This window comes from Sorghum bicolor, chromosome 4, assembly GCF_000003195.3.
Source record: "Sorghum bicolor cultivar BTx623 chromosome 4, Sorghum_bicolor_NCBIv3, whole genome shotgun sequence".
Lineage (NCBI taxonomy): Eukaryota > Viridiplantae > Streptophyta > Magnoliopsida > Poales > Poaceae > Sorghum > Sorghum bicolor.
Window position 1 is genome coordinate 52,376,635 of NC_012873.2, and position 17,640 is coordinate 52,394,274.

The 17,640-nt window shown below is 39.9% G+C and overlaps 1 protein-coding gene across 1 annotated transcript; it reads right to left on the minus strand.

The window, feature by feature from the left end:
* On the minus strand, nucleotides 2,837-4,021 carry LOC8061040 (ethylene-responsive transcription factor ABR1). The gene has a single exon (XM_002453916.2). It carries the CDS (start codon nucleotides 4,004-4,006, stop codon nucleotides 3,170-3,172), a length of 837 nt encoding a protein of 278 aa, XP_002453961.2. The 5' UTR covers nucleotides 4,007-4,021; the 3' UTR covers nucleotides 2,837-3,169.

Consider the following 17,640-nt stretch of genomic DNA (forward strand, 5'->3'; position numbering starts at 1 on the left):
TTTTTGACTTCTTGTAAAGCGAGATGTATGTTTATTTGTGGACGGAGGGAGTATGCAGCAACAAGGGTAGAATTTAGGATCGTATTCATATTAATCATATACCATGTCTCTTTTATATTTATTTTCGCTGAATCTTTGAAAATCACAAAAAAATTATAAAATAGAAAATCCAATTTTATTGGACTTTACATGAGTAGATGTACATAGTGAACATATAATATGTTATGTTTTAGTATAAAGTTTTTTCTATAGCTTTAGATCTATGTTTTTTTCGTAATTGATTGGAACAATTTATAGATGTTGTGGTGAAATTGTTATAGTGAGCTAATTATTGTATGCTTGAAATGTAGTAAAAATTTCATACTAGATCATGTATAACTTAGTTGTAGATTTATTTAGGTTTATGCTTGTTAAATCTATGCTTTATCTATAACTAAGTCATATATGATCCAATGAGTATAAACTTTTTAGTATAGCTCAAGCATACAATAATTAGCTCATCATAAAAATTTCACCATAATTGGACCATAGAAACTACAGGTATGAATTATTTCAATTAATTAAAAAACATAGATCTAAAGCTACAACAAAGACTTTATACTAAAGCATACCATATTATATGTTTACAGTGTAGATATACTTATGTAGAGTTATAAAATTGGAATTTTTATTTTATGATTTTTCTATGATTTTCTATGATTTTCAAAGATTCAGCGGAAATAAATAAAAGACAAAACCATCGTCACTGTAGCAATACCACCGTCCAAAACTGTTCTGGGCGTTATTTGATCGGTTTTGAAAAGTTTAGAGGGTAGAAAATTCAATTTTATAGTTTGGAAGGTGGGGGTTCGGGGGATTGTGTAGACATTTTCCTTTAAATTTTAATCAATAAACACTACTAAAAAAACTTAACCATGGTGGGCAAAAGACATCAACCGAGACGGTTTTTGCAACCGTCTTGAACGAAAGGTCACAATAAATCAATGATTTATCGAGGCGGTTCAAATGCTCGCCACTAGAAATAAAACAAAAAAAATAAGAAAACCCGTGGACTGGCCCAACGAGCCCATCCACGGGCTGCTGCTGCTGCTCGCCGGTGCTAGTATCCTTGCCGAACCGTCGGAATCATGTCGCTGCCATCGGATCGGGCCCTCAGCCACCGGATCTGGGAGGAAAGGAGGAAGGGGAGGAGCGCTACCAGATTCGACCATCCTCACCGCCGGAGTTATGCCCATGACGCCGAATCTGGCCACCCCCGATGCATGTGACTCTAGATTTGCGAGAGAGCGAGAGGGTAAGGGACGAATCCTCCCGAATGAGAGGAGAGAAAAGATGGGGCATACCTCTTCTACGTTGGTTCCACACTGCCACGGCTAGAGAGAGCGCGTCCATTGCCGTCGCGGCTAGGGAGAGCGTGGTTGCCGCCCCACACGCTCGCTAGGAGGCCTGCCTCACTCTCACCAGGGTGCTACGCGGCTGCCTTGCTCCCGCCAGGAGCATGAGTGCCGCAGCCGATGGGCCTAAGAAAGAGTGGAGGGGAGGAAAAGGTGTCGCCGCCGTGGTCTGCAGGGAGGGAGAGGCGCTGTCGGCCGGATCTGGGAGGGTGGGGAGAGATCGAGATAGTGGAGGGAGGGAGCTACGGGGTGAGAAGATGACTTGGGGCTGGGGTGCGGCTGCGACGGGGAGAGAGTGAGGGAGTTAGGGTTTCTGATAATTTCGTTTATGTATTGAAGATGGTAGTGGGCTGGTGTGGGCTAGCAGACTGGCTTCATTTACCGTGGCGGTTATTATAAGCAACCGCCATAGTTAATAGCTATTAATCGTGGCGATTAGCTTACAATGCCCTCCACAGTGTGGCGGTTATTTTACAGTACCCGCCATGATTAATGATTAACCGTGGCGGATGTGTGGCCAGCTACAGGGCCGCCTTGTTCGCTTGAGCTTATCAGCCGAATCTGCCAGCCATTCAGCAATGTTTCTCTCTCACAATAAATCAGCCAACAGTACTTTCTGCCACGGCTTATCAGCGAAACGCTGCACAAAATTGAAACATGTAGTAGTGAAAGATGAGGATATGTTGCCGCTTTGCTAGTGAAAAGAACAGTCATATCTCGTTACCTTTGGGGACGACGGGCTGACTTATATTAGTTAATAAGCTGAACAAGAACAGGTTGTTAAAGAAATGCAGTCAAGTGAATAAGGTGCAACGGCACGTGCAAAAGTGCCTTAAGACACCACGCCGTGTTTAGTTGTTGAAGGAAAAAATTTCGCGACACTGTAACACTTTTGTTTGTTTGTGGTAATTATTGTCTAATTATGAACTAACTAGGATCAAAAGATTCATCTCATAAATTTCGATCAAACTGTGCAATTAGTTTTTATTTTTATCTATATTTAATACTCTATGCATGCGTCTAAAGATTTGATGTGACGGAGAATCTTGAAAAATTTTATGTTTTTGGGTGGAAGTAAACATGACCCAATGTCAAGGAAACTAGTGCTGTCATTGGGCCGATAACCATGAGATGAAGCTAGTGCTTGACTCGGGAGCCAGAGGCGGGAGGTTGCCATATGCCGCCCTAACACACAATAGAACAAAAAATTACTTTAATATATAATTTAGTAAAATATATTTATTTTAAAGAGCTATGATAAAAAAATCTTGTCACATATATTTTATTGATGTTCTGTGAACTACAGAATCACACAAAACATAATTAGAATAAAATATTTTACGCTTTTGGCATGTTTTTTTTTTTTACATTTGAAAGGTCCAAAAGCTCCCAGGAATCTAAACAAATGGATCCTTAATGTTTCGTGTATCCTCATGCCCAGAAATGCAAGTGTACAACTGCTATAAGATATGGTTTGAACTGATTCGAGAAATATGAACCCACGCCATAGTGTAGTTTGAGCCGACTCTGAGAATTGATGCCACGTTCTCTCCGTTACTTTGGGGGATGAGAATTTAGTTAAGGAGAAACTGGCCTGCCGGAAATATAATTTGGATTCAAAAAAGGGTAAAACAATATATCACGTACTCCTATATGTACACAGAAGTAATAAATAAAACAAGAAAAGAAACTCGAAAAGAAAAAAAAAAAACCAACAACAAAGGAAGCCGAGACGGTGATTCCTATATACAAGTCCCAACCATTCCCCGCGTCTTCTACTCCGCTGCTGCAGGAGCGACGACGACGGGAGCACTCGAACATACAGGCTTGTGCGACGGCGACGAAGTTCCGATGCTCCAGGAACCCAAGAACCGGCCATTATTTCCACCGCCCACCATGAACGCATCCGTCCCGGTCCCGGCGTACATCATCTCCAGGCACGACGGCGAGCGGCCCGTGGTGGCCGTGCCATCCAAATCCAAATCCAAGCGAGAACGCGACTGCGGAGAGGAGCCCACGGCGACCGGCGGGCGACGACGTAGCGACGACGCGTCCTCCGGGAAGTTGAGCTTGGCGCGGCTCCCGCGGATACGGAGCGCCGCGGCGTCGTAGGCGCGCGCCGCGTCCTCGGGGGTAACGAACGTGCCGAGCCAGACGCGCGCCGCCTTCTTGGGGTCACGGATCTCCGCCGCCCACTTGCCCCATGGCCGGCGCCTCACCCCGCGGTAGCTACGCTGCGACGGCGGCGGCGGCGGCGCAGGCGCGACGCGACGTTCCACTGCAAAGATGGAGAAGCACGTGAGCATCCACCACCCGGGCGACGCGACGGGTGCAGGAGCAGGAAAGCGAACAGAGGTACCCGAGACCATGTTCGCCGGCGGCGGGGACGTCGTCCCAGTCTCGCCTTGGCACGACGCTGGCCCGACGTTTTCATGATGGCAGCGGTAGCCCAATGACGCCCACGGACACGGCGGCGGTGGCGTTTGCGTCAGCGTTTCTGCACGGCCACCGGCAATGACGTGCGTCAGGGCGGCCACGATGGCTGCCGTCTCCATGGCCTCGCGTAAGGCCGCCGCCGTCGGTGCCGGGGGGCAAGGAGGAGGTGGCCGCATCTTCTCGTATCTCGGTCGTGCCGCAGGGAGTGTTTCTATCCGGTGTCTATTTATAGATAAGTATCACTCGCTCGTACGTCCTGTCAGTGGATGATTGATCCGGCTGGCAGCAAGCTAGTACAGCAGCAATAGCATGTTCCATACGGCGCGATAATAACAACGAGACGAGATACACGGCAATAGCCAGACTGGGGAAAAAAACAAAAAGAAAGAAAACGGCTCGACATATTTTCATTCTAGACACTTCGAGAACTCGTCGACACTGCTTGGAGAGCTACCGGAAAATATCTCATTGGCCCTCCTGGTCCCTAGTATGGCTTGTGTCCAGAAAGAATCTCATTGCTTGCAACTCCACGGGGCGTGGCATCAGGCAGGCGCAGCGCGGCCGGCCATCGTCGCTTGCAATGTTTTAAATAGCGGGATAAGATTCATGTCTAAAACAGCTAATAGTGGAGCTAAATCGGGCTATAGCGAAATATAGTGGTTAAATTGTACATGAACACAAACAGCGGCACTCTTTTTCAAAAGACTATAGCGGGCTATAGCGGCAGCTATAGCAGGATATTTAAAACTATGGTCGCTTGCCTCCGTGTCCGGCGTCGCGTGCGTGCCCACAGGGGATCACACCATCTTTGTATGCAGGTACGTGCATCTGCACATATCTCCCAACTGCGAAGTTGTCTTAGCTGATTGCAGCGGCTTTTTGTGTGCTACTGCTGCTAGTCTGCTTGTACCACGCATGGGAAAAAAGTTTGGCTGATGCTTCTCTTTGATTTGCAAACTAGAGAGAACGATTGCTATCACAGACCCAGCAGGTTGGCGCAGCGGGGGTTCATTCAAATTTACTCTGATCATTATTTGTGGCTTGTTTTGCTAAAACAAAGAAATGGATTTCGTTGAGTCCATACGAAATACTCCCTCCATCTCAAATTATTGGTCGTTCCAAAAATCTTGAAGAGTCAAAGTATCTTAAATTTAACTAAATTTATATGATAGGATAATAATATTTATGATATCAACTAAGTATCATTAGGTTCTTCATTACTTGTATTTTCGTAGTATATGATGCCAAATTTGATATGCTTTGATTCCCTAAGATCCTTTGCAGTTGGGATGGAGGGAGTACTACATATGACATTTAACTAGTCTGGGAAAACACTATAAGAATGGTAGATTACCTGGTGAAGTTAAAAAAAAGGTTCCTTCTGATGGAGGGACGTCCTAAATTAAAGCTCATCCACAAGTTCAAAGAGTTTGCTGAAGTTCAAGTCAGAGATGGGAAAACCTACCTGTTCTGGAAGGACTAATGGTCCTCACAACCACTCATAGAACTTTATCCCCAAGGCCACTCATTTGCAAAGAACAAAGCTGTCACAGTTCACAAAGCATTTGCACAAGAGGATTTCAATGAACTTTTCAACCTTCTTTTGTCACAAGTTGCATATCAGCAGGTCATTAGTATCCAACAGAGAATGAATAGGTTACTGCTAAATGAACAACTCAATGACACTTGGTCCTACTTTGGGAGGAACTCAAAATTCAAATCTGTTCAAGTCTACAGGAAACTCATGGGCCATCAGGAAATAGACCCAACTATCAAATGGATCTGGAAATCCTTTTGCCAACAAAACATAATGTCTTCTGTTGGTTACTTTCAAATGACAGATTGTGAACGAGAAACATACTGAAAAGGAAAAGAATGACCCTAGACTCATATAACTGTGAAATATGTCTTACCGGAGAAGAAGAAACGGTACAACACCTCTTCTGGAGCTGCCCCTTTGCTCAGCAATGTTGGGGTATACTCAACCTGCAAATGATTCAGGCAGGACAAACTGTGGATAATGTCCTAGCCATCAAAGGTCAAATGAACAGCCAATTCTTCATGATCGCCATCATCCTTATGTGTTGGACTATTTGGAGGGCAAGAAACAAACTCATATTTAAGAACAACCAAATCGGTATTCAAGATTCCAGGCGATTCTTTTTCAGGGAGATTAATATGGTATCTCTAAGGGTGAAGGAGAACTTAGCAGAAGCCTTTGATCAATGGATTCGGAACTGTGACTGCCCTTTCATTACCTTTAGCCTTATTTTCTTTGTTTCTTTTTTTTGTCTCTTGATTTCCAATTGCTGCTTCCACACCCACTTTGTTTGTATCACTTATTTATGTAACTTTCCTTCATAAATTTAAATAAATTTTTGCAGGGCCCACGACCTCTCCAGTTCCTAAAAAAACATCCAAAATGCTTTTTTTTATGAGTTGTTGGTAGAGATCATCTAGCAAAAGTGACTAATATTTGTCTAAATTATTCCCCTCCCCCAATCCGATATGTGTTGAAATTTTTATTTTTTGAGATCGTCTAGCAAAAGTGACTAATATTTGTCTAAATTAATTTTCCCCCAATCCAATATTTGTTGAAATTTTTTTCCCTCAAAAAAAAATATGTGTTGAAATTTTTACTTTTTTGGTAATATTTGCTAACCAGATGGATCGAAGGATGTGACCTGTACAGATGTAATCTATCTCTTTCCCCTTCTGGCAACTGGCCCCAAACCGACTATTTTAGGGTCATTTGGCCCTACACCCACCAGATAATGTTTGGAATCTGCACGAATATACTCCCTCCATCTAAAAAACTAAGGTTTTTAACTTTGATCAATCATGTTTGACCGCTCATCTTATTCAACTTTTTCATACAAATTCTAAAATAGATAAATTATTATTAAAATATCTCTTACGATCAAATAAGTCATATTAAAATAGATAATATTTATATAAAAAACAAGTTATCTGAAAGTCAACAACAATAATTTTTTTTTGAGACAGAAGGAGTATGTCTTATTTAAATTTAGGACGTAAAGTTTTGGATTATCATATTAGCTATCACATGGAATATTAAATAATAAAAGTATTTTACATAAATACTCCACAAGACGAATTTATTATGTCTAATTAATTCATCATTAACATATACTTACTATAGGTTTACTATAGTATCATATTATTAAATCAGAACTATTAAACTTAAAAGATTCGTCTCGTAAAATAGTTGTAATTTTTATAATTACTTTTTGTTTAATTTATATTTAATAAAATATGTGTATATTTAAATAACTGATATTTAAATATTTGATAAGATAGAGAATAAACTTTAGGGAGAAAGAAGGAAACAAGAATGGCCTGTGGACTGAGGACCAGGAGCGGCCTTGTGCTTAGAGCAACTCCAACCCATCTCTTAAACAAGTCCCTATTCTAAATCTAGGGATTTGATAAAAAAAATCAACTCCAACCCACCTTCTATTTAGGCTCCCATTTTCCATGTCCTCCTAAATTATAATTTCAGCTCCTCACATCTAGAACCCCCTATCCTACTTGTTTAGGAGGTGGGTTGGAGTTGAGTCTTAATTTAAGTCTCTATTTTTTTTATCATAGCATGTAAATAGACTTGGACTGGAGTTGCTCCGGTGATTCCCGTACCACTGATGGCTGAGAAGCACACGCGGGTCGTTCCGCAAGCTGTCTTTCCTTGTTGACAACATGAAAAGTTTTTTTATATTATAGTATTTTTATTTTTATTTAACAATTATTGTTCACTTATAAACTAAATAGATTTAAAAAATTTATCTCATAAATTACAGATAAATTATAAAATTAATTATTATATATATATTTAATGGGTCGAGGCGCCGTCCGCGCGCCGCCTTCAAGCTAGGCAGCCAGCTACGAGTAGCTAGTAGTAATAGGTGTAGTAGAGACTTCTAGAAGCAGTGTAGTAGAGACTTCTAGAAGCAGGATATTGTCGCGTCGTCATCATCAATACTTCCTTTCAAAATTTTTGTAATTCTACGACCATGCACAAGAACCAATGTTAGATCACAATTACAAAAATACCTCTATCAAAATAGTGCTGACACTCCTGGTATATTTGCTCTGTCCTATAATAAATATATTTTTTTACTAGTACAATTCATATTTAACCATTCGTTTTATTTAAAAATTTTGTACAAATAATAAAATAAATAAATCATTATCAAAATATATTTAATAATAAAATAATTATAAAAAATAAATAATATTTATTAATTTTTTTTAAATACGACAAACAATATGAATCATAGAAATTAAATAAATGCATTTATTCGGAATGAATTTACAGTAGTCCAAACTTGCACAAGCTTCTAGACTGTACCACACGTCCACATCACCCGCAACCTGGAGCATTGTACGGCCTAGTAGTTATCCTTCGTTTATGCATATCTCGTTTATGAAGAAATCAAATATTTTTAAGAATGATTAAATATATATATAATATATTAATATTTATATATATAATATATATTATTAGGTTAAGTATAAAATATACTTTTATAATATACTAATTTGTCCATACCGGGAACTGCTTGGAGAGCCGGGCCTTATTTAGTTCTAAAAATCTTTTGGTTTTCATGGACTGTAACATTTTCGTTTTTATTTCACAAATATTATTCAATCATGAAGTAACTAGGCTTAAAAGATTCATCTCATGATTTACAGGTAAACTGTACAATTAGTTTTTATTTTCGTCTATATTTAATACTTCATACATGTGCCGCAAGATTCGATGTGACGGAAAATTTGAAAAGTTTTTGGTTTTTAGAGTGAAGTAAACAAGGCCCTAACCAAAAAAAAACTTATTGGTCCTCCTGTCCCCTAGAATACTACTAAGGCCTTACTAAGATCCTGTTTATATCGGAGATAAAAAATTTTTAGGTGTTACATTGTATGTGTCGGAAGGATATCGGGAGGGGTTTTAGAAACTAATAAAAAAACAAATTACATAGCTCGTCTGGAAACGGCAAGACAAATCTATTAAGCATAATTAATCTATCATTAGCACATGTGGGTTACTGTAGCACTTAAGGCTAATCATGGACTAAGACTAACTATGCTTAAAAGATTCATCTCGCAATTTTCAACCAAACTGTGTAATTAGTTTATTTTTTATCTACATTTAATGTTCCATGCATGTGTCCAAAGATTTGATGGGATGCATGAAAATTTTTTGGAGAGGGAACTAAATAGGGCCTAAGGCCTTGTTTAGTTTCAAATTTTTTTGGAAAAGGGCTACTGTAGCATTTTGTTTGTATGTGATAAATATTATCTAATTATAGACTAACTAGGCTTAAAAAAATTCATTCCGTAAATTACAGATAAACTGTTGAAAGGTCCAAATGGCTAGAGGGGGGGGTGAATAGCCTAATTAAAATTTCTACAAACTTCACTAAGCAAGCAAGTTAGTAAAACAAATGGCGAAGCAAATCTAGCACTAGCTCAACTAAGCTATGCAAACCACCTATACAAACTAGTACAAGGCTAAACACTAAAGCACAACAACAAGAGAAGGCTAGTTACACTCCTAAACAAAAAGAGTAAACTAAACAAGCTAAACAACTAGCAAGGTATACGAGTAAGTAAAGGAGTGGAGAGTGATTGTTATACCAACGTTGTAGAGTAGAGATATAACCAACCAATCACTCACAAACATAAGAGAATCCTCGGCAAGAGATGACACAAGATTTTTACCGAGGTTCACTTGCTTTCCGGCAAGCTACTCCTCGTTGTGGCGATACACCCACTTGATGGATCACGAGCTTATTGGCAATCCAAAGCCAAACCCTCAGCGGGTGCCGCACATCCACTCACAAGATGGGGATCCTCCAAGCCACGAGCAATCCACTAGAGTAACCAATTTGCGATCTCCCGCGGGGAAGGCTCAAGAACCCCTCACAAATCACTTGGTGAGGCTCGAAACAATCTCCAATCACGAGCTCAACACCACCGCTGCTCCAAGCCGTCTAGGGCGTCGGGAAACACCCAAGAGTAACAAAAAATCTGCAGCAAACTCAAGAATCAAGTGCCACTAAATGCAACTCTCAAAGCAATGCACTTGAATCTCACTCAATCTCACTAGGATGAGCAATCAAGCAAGGAGATGAGTGGAGGGAGTGTTCTCTAGCTCAATGTATGTCTCAAGTAATCAAATGTGCAAAAGTTAACCTCCCAAAGCCGGCCACCTTCTATTTATAAGCCCCTCAAGAAAACTAGCCGTTGGCTGTTTTCACTGGGCTGTAAACGGGGGCACCGGACGCTACTAAGTGAGCACCGGACGCTCGACACCCTGCGTCCGGTGCACTAGAGTTGGCCACGTGTCCTTCCTCGATTTCGCGTGTCAGTTTCTAACGGCTACCTGCAACACACCGGACGATGGGCACCGGACGGTCCGGTGCTCACCGGACTCGTGCGCAGAGAGGGTTGCAAAAACCCCTCACACCGGACGCTAACCACCGGACGCTCTCAGAGTGCGTCCGGTGCTTAACCCTAGCAGGGTCAAGCTCATCGGACGCTGAGGCCAGCGTCCGGTGCCTCCGCACTCAGCGTCCGGTGAGTGTTTCTCAGTGAGAAAACACTCCCGCGACTTCTCTAAATTTCCCACCGGCGCAATAGAAAATATACACTTATTTTTCTCAAAAGCGCCGAATCCCGCCGAGCTTGCGAGGCGGGAGGGAGAGAGGAACCCACACCCCTCTCAACCCTAGGAACTCCACCTCCTTTGTAAATGTGCTAACACCAACAAGTGTCACCACCAAAGTGCAAGTGTGTTAGCTTTTCACAAACATTTTCACCAAAGGAGTTAAGTTAGCACTTTACTAGATCCTAATGCATATGCTCAAGATATAGACCTAGTAGCACTTGATTCGAGAGATGACCGTGATTTCCCCTCTTGATAGTCGGCTATCTATCCTAAACCCGGTCAATCACTTCTTTACTCATCTTAGACCGGCAAAAGTAAAACCCTATGTTTATACCTTTGCCTTGATAACTTTGCTCCTCGTCTATCATCATGATCTCCACATCATGCTTCAACTCTTTATAATCATGTGGCCACCTTTCCATGCCACCATGTACCTTCATCACATGTGTTGCTATGCCTAACTCAAATCACTTAAACACAAGGCATTAGCAACTTGGTGTCATTAATTACCAAAAACAAACTTGGGCTTTCAACTGTGCAATTAATTTTTGTTTTTATCTATATTTAATGCTTCATACATGTGTCTAAAGATTTTGATGTGATAAGAAATCTTAAAAAAATTTAGGTTTTAGCCTTATTTAGTTCGCAAATATTTTGAAGATTCTCCGTCACATCGAATCTTTAGTCGCATGCATGGAGCATTAAATATAGACAAAAATAAAAACTAATCAGACAGTTTACCTGTAATTTGTGAGATGAATCTTTTGAGTCTGTTTACTCCTTGATTGAATAATGTTTGTCAAATAAAAACGAAAGTGCTACAATCGCCAAAAACTAAATTTTTTTCGAACTAGAGCCTTGTTTAGTTGACCCCAAAAAACAAAAACTTTTCAAGATTCTCTATCACATCAAATCTTGCGGGGAGTATTAAATATAGATGAAAATAAAAACTAGTTACACAATTTGCCTGTAAATCGCGAGACGAATCTTTTAAGCCTAGTTACTCTATGATTAGACAATGTTTGTCAAATAAGAACGAAAATGCTACCGTGTCTAAACCTAAAATTTTTTTCGGATCTAAACAAGGCCTAAACAACGCGGTTTCTGTCCAGAATCTGCCGCGCCGCATTTGGCAACCCGAGTTGTATTTGTATGCATGCATGTCTGGCGGGAAACTGCGAGGGCGGTCCCTTTCCTGTTTCCTTCTGGAAATTTCTCCGCCGCTTATCTGCTGGAGCCCCGCCGCCGCCGCTCGCTCTCCGACCCGACCGATTGCACACGGCGGGGCCCGGCACCAGGCGCGCTGCGCGGCGCGGTTGGCCTGGCGCGGAGGTTCGATCTGCCTCCGCCCGTCGGGCGTCGCTTGCCTCCGTGTCGTCGTCCGGCGTCGCGCGCGTTCCTCCGCAGACCGCAGCGCAGCCCACACTCGAGGCTGAGCTCTCGGAGTCACACACCATCTTGTCTGCAGGCAGAGGCAGGTACGTGCATCTGCACACAATGCAAAGTTTTTTGCTCGGGAGCTGATTGCAGAGGCTTTTGTGTGCATGATGATGATGATGATACTTTGATTTGCAAGCTATTGCTATCAGCCTGCTATCACAGCGCCAGCAGGCTGGCGCAGCGGGTGTTCATTCAAATATACTGATCATTATTTGTGGCTTGTTTCCATACGAAATACATATGACATTCAAAATGCTTTTTTGACGAGTTGTTGGTAGAATATTTGTTTAAATTATTTTCCCCCCAATCCGATATGTGTTGAAATTTTTATTTTTTTGGGGGAATATATTTGCTTAACCAGATGGATCGAAGGATGAGTCAGTTCAACTGTACAGATGTAATCTATCTCTTTCCCCTTCCGACACTGTAACTGGCCGGCCCACCAAGTAGCGGAGCTAAAGAAAATTTTAGAGAATATATTTTTGCCAGATAGATGTATAGATTTTTGTTGTGAAGATATAAGTATGGTAAAAATATAACTATAATTACTGTTTTTACTTTTACGTGGGTGCGGGTGCACCCAATAATCACTATATGTATCCGCCCATGCACTCACCACTTCACCAGACAACGTTTAGAATCTGTGGTATGGTCTTGTTTAAATTTAGAGTGTAAAGCTTTAGGGTACCACATCGGTTATCATATCACATATTATATGAGAATGTTCGGATAATAATAATAAAATAAATTATAGAAGTCATTGGTAGTTCACGAGATAAATTTAGTAAACCTATTTAATCCATTATTAGTACATGTTTATTGTAGCTTTCTCTAGTACCATATTGTTAAATTATAGATTAATTAGACTTAAAACATTTGTCTTGTAAAATAGTCACAATCTATATAATTAATTATTTGTAGTCTATATTTAATAATTTTTGTGTGTGTGTTTAAGCTCCAGTTAAGACAGATGGTCAACTTTTTGAGGGCAGAAAAGTAAACAAGGCTGGCCTGTGGACCGACGACCAAGGGCGGCCTTTTGCTGGCCTTGTTTAGATCCAAATTTTTGTAGATTTTGATATTGTAGCATTTTTATTCATACTAGCAAATATGCACGTGCGACACGCACGTGTTTGTATTTTTGGTCATTTCTTGATTTTATTTCCACTTCACGTTATAGTTGTTGTTCATTCAAAATGTGGTACTATAAGTAATGTAAGATGTTTGCTAGTTTTTTTTGTTCGTTGTCTGTCATAATAAATAAAATCACGTTTGTTCAAATTTTATTATTTTCTTTTTAATTGCTAATATATAAACTAGCATACATTTGTATTGATGTGCCTTCGTATTATTCTATTTTTCTCAAGTGATTTATTTATTATAGTTGCATGCTGCATCTATGTTTTTCTTTTTCCAATTAATCTATTTATTAGTTGCATGCATGCATCTTGATGTTTATTATTTTTTTCCGAACAATCCGCGACAAGCGGCGGTGCATCCATATTTTCCTTTTTTTCAATTTATTTATTTATTATTACTGTTTTCGTGCAAGGCGTGTTGTAGTGCTAACGAATTGGACCTAAAACTAAAAAAGCTATACATGCATGTGGGTTGGGGTTGAACTCTGATACGAAGTATGGACCAGTTTTAAGGAAGCAAGATTATCTAGAGACCAAAAAATAAAGTATTTGTAACTCTATTATTTTCTATTTTTGAGTCTAGAAAGAATCTTGGTTTAAGTAGTCTTAATATCTTGCACCATATAAGGTCACCTATGACCGAGGATTTATATAGCATGACATTTTGATCAAACAGTTATTAGAGAGAAAAAGCTCTCTAAAATAACCCGCTTTTTTATAGTGCGGTGATTACATACATTTTTTCTGGTCATAGGGAGCAATAGTTGTAAAGATCAACTTTTTCCTTTAAAAAATATTTGAAGTTGCCAGAAAAGGCCTTCCTCCCTTCTTTATCATCACGACGTATCCAAAGTGGCCGCCGATCATAGTAAAAAAAAAGTGTCCGCCGACTCTGTACCATCATCACGACATCCTTTTTCTCATTAATGTATTTACTATTCTCGTACAAGACGTGGCGAAAAGATACGCAAATACGAATCAGTTCCAAAGAACTAAAATTACCTGGAGATCTTGGCAGGTCGTTCACCGTGCTCCGATAACGACGTACAGACTGATGTCAACGCCGCACACGACGGCATCCAAGGTGATTACACACTCTTCACACATATTATGCAGCCCCGTGTATTTGATGCGTGTTTCAGTTTCGGTGTAAGCACAAGCACATCAAATGATGGTGGTTCACCCTAGGCAGCAGAAGATCTTGACGCGTTTCTTATTTCGAAAAAAAAAAGTCATTACATCGATGATGGATGTTGATTATTTTATTTATAACTGGAAAAAGGTGTACAACTCCATATATAACTCAAGATTTGATTAATTTCCGTCCAAAAAGGGAAGTTCATGTTCTGGACTCGTATACATATTGTCTCCATTATTTGTTTTGTTTCCTATATATTTTTCGTTTTTGAAGTCTAGAAAAAATCTTAATTTAGAAGGAGTCTTAGGCCTTGTTTAGTTTCTTCCTGAAATTTTTTCGTAACACTGTAGCATTTTCGTTTGTTTATAGTAATTATTGTCCAATCATAAACTAATTAGACTCAAAAGATTCATCTCGTAAATTTCGATCAAACTGTGCAATTAGTTTATATTTTTATTTATATTTAATACTCCATGTATACGTCTAAAGATTCGATGTGATGTGAAATCTTGAAAAGTTTTTGGATTTTGGGTGGAAGTAAACAGAGCCTTATATCTTACGTCATATAAGATCAATCATGGGTGACGGAGGGCTTATATAGGCTAATATTTAGATCGAACGGTTATTAGAGAGAGAGTTTCCTAAAAAAAACTCGCTCTTTTATAGTGTGAGATGAGATGATGATAATGATGATGTGATGTGATTTAATAAATATTATTTAATTATAAACGAATTAGGTTTAAAACATCAATTTACATATAAACTGTATAATTAATAATTTTTTATCTATATTTAATATAGTATATATATATATATATAGAACTATTACTATACAGCTGGCTACAAAATAATATATATATATATATATGCAGTCGGCACATGCCGCACGTAGTAATCCGTACTACTGATCGGTACTGAGAAGGGTCGTTCCGATAGCTAACAGGGGTAGTAGAGACTTCCAGAACCAGGATCTTTCGGTTCAGGCACCGTCCGCGCGCGCCGCCTTCAAGCTAGCTGGCCTTGTTTAGTTCAAAAAAAATTTACAAATTTTTTTTAGATTCCTCGTCACATCGAATCTTTAGACGCATGCATGGAGTATTAAATATAAACGAAAATAAAAACTAATTACATAATTTGGTCGGAATTGATGAGATGAATCTTTTGAGCCTAGTTAATCCATAATTGGACAATATTTGTCACAAACAAACGAAAGTGCTACAGTATCTGTTTTGTAATTTTTTTTAAACTAAACAAGGCCAGTAGAGACTTCTAGAAGCATGATCTTGTCGCGCCGTCATCGTCGTTAGTCTCTTCTTCCTATCATCGTACGTTCACCCTGCTGTTGGCTCAATAGCATTCGCGGACGGACCGGTGACGGGCTTGATTGGTTGGCTTTTAATTTTTGTGCAACTCAAATTACGATAAACTAAAATTTAGATTTAGGTCTTGTTTAGTTCTGAAAAAAAATTTGGATTTCGGTATTGTAACATTTTTGTTTTTATTTGACAAATATTATCTAATCATGGACTAACTAGATTCAAAAGATTCATCTCGTGATTTACAGACAAACTGTGCAATTAGTTTTTATTTTCGTTTACATCTAATGCTTCATGCATGTGTTTCAAGATTTCGATGTGACGGAGAATCTTGAAAAGTTTTTAGTTTCTAGGGTGAACTAAGATTTTGGATTTCGGTATTGTAGCATTTTCTTTTTTATTTGATAAATATTATTCAATCATAGATTAACTAGGCTCAAAAGATTCGTCTCGTAAATTACAGATAATTAAACTGTGCAATTAGTTTTTATTTTTATCTATATCTAGTGCTTCATATTTTAGGGCTGTAATTGAAAGATCAATGTACGAATTGGATGGATCCAAAGTTCTTTTATGTATATGAAGGAGGAAGCAGGCAAGCTTGCCTGGGCGGCTGGGCCAACAGCCATGTGCGTTGTAGCCGTATTATTTTATTGAACTAGAATGGAATCACAACGGTCATGTGCTCACAATACTGTTTTAATCTTCTGGGTTCGGATTCAAGACATGGTTCGCTTTCTCCTCGGATATGTATGGTTCGATGCCCACAGTGTGTATGGTTCACTTTTGGAGCCCACGGTTCGCTTCCAGCCCAACACTAGAGGTGCCCTAAGGATAGCCCAGTGTCGGTAGCCACACCAACCATCCCAGTTCACTAGTGGTGTCGACCAAGGCCTCGCACCTGCGCTCATAGTGCCACCACCCCGACCCGGCCACCCTGCTCTCGTTACCGATCCTCTCGCGATCACTCCTGCCAGCGGCGAGTTGCATGCCAATGACCATGCCCCCATGCCCGTGCCCAAAGTCCCTATGCCGGCCATCACGACAGATGCCTCAAAGGCAAAACCAAACAGTCCCAATCCCCGCGTCCATGCATGAGGTACCCCAAATCGAGATGAGGCCCATGAGGCCCCTGCTCCTGACCTTCCCAAGAAGGAGAAGTCATCTTCCAATTAATGGCAAGAAGAATAGAGAAGACATGTGAACGTATATACCCTTGAAAATCTCTGGGTGGCTCAAGTATTCTTGGGCTTTCGAAACAGCACACATATTTACACAAGGCCCTACAAGATTATACCTTGGATGGGCTCAAGTATTCTTGGGTGTCTAAAAGAGCTCACATATTTGCACAAGACCCTATAGGACTAGATACTTTCTTTTTCAGTCAAAATAGTGCAGTCAAGAGGACATAGAAGTTACCCCCATGTGGATTGTGATCAACTATGGTCATGTTTTAGATATCCTACAAAAATAAGAATAAGATCTAACACTTGGATTCTAAAACTGTTTTAGGATCCAACTTCTACCCTAAACTTATTATTTGGAGATTTTTTACTATATAACGGCAATAAGCACTATTAAAGATCCAAACGCCCCCCTCATTGTTTTATCTAAAATTCATATTCTACATTCACTATCTGAAATCCATGTCCTTTTCTTTGGGGGCCTTGTTACTTCTCCTTTTAGAAAACAATCATGTTCTATAGTACTACTTACACACTACTCATGCAGCAAACGAACTGTGTTTTTCTCTCACAACAAATCAATATAAGCCAAATTTAAGCAAAACGAACAAGAGTGAATGAGATCCAAACAGATCATTAGGCTCTATTTGGCACAACTTATCCACCAACTTTATGAGTTATTTAAAGTTGTTTATGTCTAACACACTTTTATAGACAGCTTCACAGGTGAAACTCTTTAAAATAAGCTCCCACATGGAAATTTAATAAGATAAAAGATGAAATAATAACTTTCCGTAGCCCTCTCGAGGTCCGCAGTTCTACCTACCTATTACCATTCTAATTGACAAGCGGGCGGAGCCTCTTGGAGCTGAAGTTGGGCTACCCCACCCCTCTAACTCTAA